At 29.5% G+C, this 4,734-nt stretch overlaps 1 protein-coding gene across 1 annotated transcript; it reads left to right on the top strand.

Moving 5' to 3' along the window:
- The first annotated feature begins 1,587 nt into the window (after positions 1-1,587).
- Positions 1,588-2,643, top strand: LOC107466726 (uncharacterized). Its single transcript, XM_016085736.1, has one exon. It carries the CDS (start codon positions 1,588-1,590, stop codon positions 2,641-2,643), a length of 1,056 nt encoding a protein of 351 aa, XP_015941222.1.
- The last annotated feature ends 2,091 nt before the right edge of the window (positions 2,644-4,734 follow it).

Consider the following 4,734-nt stretch of genomic DNA (forward strand, 5'->3'; position numbering starts at 1 on the left):
TATTTTTTTATTAAAATTTTTGGCCTCTTTAAACATTTTTTCAAGTTCTATCTGTACTCCTATGTCCTCTCATTCTCTATTAAATTAGTTTGTATTTGATGTAGAAAATTTGGAATTACATGGCTATTTTAGTCATTCACTATAATATTTTAGTCTTGTCCATGTGTATCCAAACATAATACTGGATATTATATTAGTGTCTTGTACATTATATCCAAACACAATACACAAAGAATAATTTTTAGTGTCTCTATCCTATTGTCTCTGTCTCAGTATCATATCATGTCCTGTCTCTATAAACAAACACAGCCACACGAATGGAATACTTTTAAAGTTTTAAATTAAATAACGTTAAAAACTTGAACTAATGAACGATCATATTCAAAACGATGAGATTTATAATAACGGTATGATTTAGTAAGGTTCCAGTAGATCTCTTTGAAATTTTATGATTGAACAATTTGAAAAAGTAATGTAATAAAAAAATTTTTAAAAAATATATATGTTTACTAATATTTTAAAAATATTTAGCTAATTTAAAACAATATAGAACAGAAATAATAAATATTTTATTAATTTTATTCTATTATAAATATTTTTATTTTATTTTTATATTAAAATAACTATTATTTTTAAATTTTAATAATTTATTTATTAGTTTATATCTATTATATACTACAAGTAATTGTCTCAAAAATGATATTAATAGATATTATATCATTATAAAAAAAATAATTGAGTTTATAATTATTATTAAATAAGAATATAATTAATTTAAGAATGAATGAGTTTATAATTAAAATTAAAATAAATTAAGTAGAAGTAAACTATTTGATAAAATATATCTATATATATTATAATTTGCATACACCTTACGAGAGTTAAATCAGCTTAGTGGCATAAAAAAATAATTTTATCTTAAATGATAAGGGTTCGATTCCCAATTCACACATTTTGAAAAATTTTAAACTTCATACGGTGCGATCGGACCGACTTTATCGAATTTGACCGGTTCTGACCGATTTTTTTGTCGAAGCAATCGATCCGATTCAATTTTAATAACAATGGATAAGATCTTTGCAAGTTTATTTTTATATTTTTGTATTTTTTAAAATTTTTAAAATTTTTTTATGTTCACTGAAGTATATTTTTATAATTTTTTACATGAATTTTTATTATTCATTGTTGATATAAATTTTTTTATCATTATTATCGATATATATTTTTTTATAGAACAATATTATTATTTTATTTGACTTTGTGTAATTTTTACCTTGTGTTTTTAAAATTAGTATATATTTTATTTATTATGATCATTTTTTCATATTATAAATGTCAACACATACATTTAAGTTTTTTTCCTAAAAAATTATAGTAAAATAGTTCATTTTAATAGTATGGTATACTAATTTTTTAATAGTAATTTAAATTATCGGTGAAGTGTGGTACATTTTTTTGAGATGATTTATTATTTATCAAAATATAATATTATAATTTTGTAACATTAAATTAATTATACTCATAGTTGGTTATCTCATAAAAATATAATTTAATTAATCTAATTTTTAATATACATTATATGTAGATATGGAAATTCCAGAACATCGAAAGTGGATGTACAATAGAAATTTGTCAAATCGAGGAGGATTACGACAGGAATTTGTCAATGGTGTTCGAAATTTTATTGATACAGTTACAAAACAACCTCAATTTGTACTTGAAGGCGGTATACTTAGATGTCCTTGCAACAAATATAAAAATAAGATTTTCTTAACTCCGGATGAGGTTTCATTAGATTTATATAAATGTGGTTTCATGCCAAGATACTGGTGTTGGGATTCACATGGAGAGAGTCCTTTGCCCTTGAATTTAGATCAAGATAATAATCAAGAAGGTGCATGTTCTTCTCTGCATGCTAATGTGCCAATAAGAAATTCGTATGAATCTATGGTGGTTGATGCTGTTGGACCAGAATTTATGAGTCAATTTGAAGAAAACATGGAAGAGCCTCCGAATGAAGAAGCTAAAAAATTTTATGATTTATTACAGTCTGCTCAGCGCCCATTATTTGAGGGATGTATTGATCATTCAGAATTATCAATGGCAGTTAAAATGTTGAGTATAAAAGCTAAAGGGAATGTATCTCAACAAATCTTTGATGATTTCGTGAAAGCTATGAAAGAAGTGATGCCGAAGGATAACTTTCTTGTCTCCAATTTTTATGAAGCAAAGAAGCTAGTATCGAAACTTGGCATGGAAAGCAATAAAATTAATTGTTGCATTAATGGTTGTATGCTGTATTACAAGGAGGATGATATACCAAGAAAAGAATGTAAATTTTGTCATTCTCCAAGGTACAAAATAGGTAAAAAGGGTAAACAAGCTCCTTTGAAACGAATGCACTATTTACCACTTATACCTCATTTAAGAAGACTTTACGCTTCAATGAACACAGCATCTCACATGCGATGGCATTTTGATCACGAGTTTAAAGGAGTTCTTGAGCATCCATCAGATTCAAAAGCATGGAAGTATTTTGATAGAAAACATGCACAATTTTCTCAAGAACCACGCAATGTCAGACTAGGATTATGTGCTGATGGATTCACCCCTTTTGGTCAATCTGGTAAACAATATTCATGATGGCCAATAATTGTCACTCCGTATAACCTGCCTCCTTCTATGTGCATGAAAACTCCTTACATGTTTTTATCCATGATTATCCCTGGTCCTCGTAATCCCAAAACCATGATTGATGTATACCTGCAGCCCTTGATTGATGAGCTGAAACTACTATGGAAAGATGGCGTTTTAACTTATGATATTCATTCCAAGTCAAATTTTGTAATGCGAGCTGCATTGTTGTGGACTATTAATGATTTTCCTGCATATGGAATGTTATCTGGATGGATGACAGCAGGCAGGCTAGCATGCCCATACTGTATGGAACAAACCAAGGTATTCCAATTAAAAAATAGGGGAAAGCCATCATGGTTTGACTGCCACAGACAATTCTTGCCAAATAATCACATGTTTAGATGAAACAAGGATGCATTCTATAAGAATAGAATTGAGAGATCATAACCTCCATCAAGATTGACTGGAGAGCAAATATGGTATATAGTTCAGCATTTTGATAAGATAAGTGATGTTGAGCAACTTGAGATAGAAGGATATGGAAGTACGCGTAATTGGACCAAAAGAAGCATATTTTGGGATTTGCCTTATTGGCGTCATAATTTAATCCGTCATAACCTTGATGTAATGCATATTGAGAAGAACGTATTTGATAATATATTCAATACTGTCATGGACATCAAAGAGAAGACTAAAGATAATGTAAAGGCTAGAATAGATCTGTCATTATACTGCAAGCGAAAAAATTTAGAACTGCCAGAACAAAGTGGAGGTAAAATTATAAAACCCAAAGCAAACTACACATTTACCCTCCAGCAAAAGTAGGCAATATGTGAATGGGTGAAAGAGTTAAGGATTCCTGATGGGTATGTTTCAAATTTAGGGAGATGTGTTGACATAAAGGAGGGCAAGTTATATGGAATGAAAAGTCATGATTGTCATATATTTATGGAACGTTTACTGCCAATTGCTTTTAGTTCATTGCCAGAGCAGATATGGAAGCCAATAACAGAATTAAGTCAATTCTTTCGAGATTTGTGCTCAGCATCGTTACGAGAAGATGTTCTAAATAAGCTAGAAGAAAATATTCCAATTGTGCTATGCAAGCTAGAACGTATTTTTCCTCCTGGATTTTTTGACTCAATGGAACATCTACCTATTCATTTGCCATTTGAAGCATTGCTTGGTGGTCCTGTGCAATATAGATGGATGTATTTTTTTGAGAGGTACTTTATTTACACCTCTATATTTACTCTCAAATTTCTTTTTACTGTTTTATTAGGTCAACTATTTGTTATTTGATTTTTGTTATGAATTTTTTCATGATAGGTTTCTCCATCATCTTAAGAAAAAGGTCAAGAACAAAGCACATGTTGAAGGATCTATCATTGAATCATACCTAATTGAGGAGATTTCTTACTTTTGTGAGTACTATTTTAACCAAACTAGTATCGACGCAAAGCAAAATGATGAAGGTGATAATTCAATTCAGCAAAATTTGTCTATTTTTAATTTGCCTGGTTGTTTTGCTGGTGAATGCAAAACTCGTTATTTAGATGACAAAGAATTCAGTGCAGCCACGAATCATATACTAATAAACTGTGATGAAATTAAGCCATATATTGAGTGAGTATTTATCTTCCTATATATATTCTTACTATTAATAATATTTTCTTATATTAATAATTTTAATTTATTTAAAATTCATGTTGTAATACCCGGTCTAACCGAAATTAATTAAATAATGAGTAAGTAGGAGCGAACATGGTTGGAAGATTTGGCAATTGGAATTTGATGATTTCAATATGATATTTGGATTCAGTGAATTTTTCCGAGTCAGAAGACATAGTTTTCTGCGTAAAAGTGCGCAGTGGAATTTTGACCGGCAGTACCAGCTGAGACTTGTCTAGTACTGCAGCTGAGAAAGTTGATTATGAGTAAATAAGATTAAGAAATGAGAAATTATAATTAGGGGAGGTAGAAATATTTGAAGTACGATTTAGAGCGCTAATGTTAAAGGTTTTGGTCCAAAATTGGGCCAACGGACAAAAATAAGTGAATTGGGCCTAAGTGGGCCCAAGACCCAACATGTATAAA

Source organism: Arachis duranensis, chromosome 9 (assembly GCF_000817695.3).
Source record: "Arachis duranensis cultivar V14167 chromosome 9, aradu.V14167.gnm2.J7QH, whole genome shotgun sequence".
Classification (NCBI taxonomy): Eukaryota; Viridiplantae; Streptophyta; class Magnoliopsida; order Fabales; family Fabaceae; genus Arachis; species Arachis duranensis.

Coding starts and splice junctions, on each gene's coding strand:
- LOC107466726 (XM_016085736.1), top strand. CDS start 1,588: ATGGAAATTCCAGAACATCGAAAGTGGATGTACAATAGAAATTTGTCA.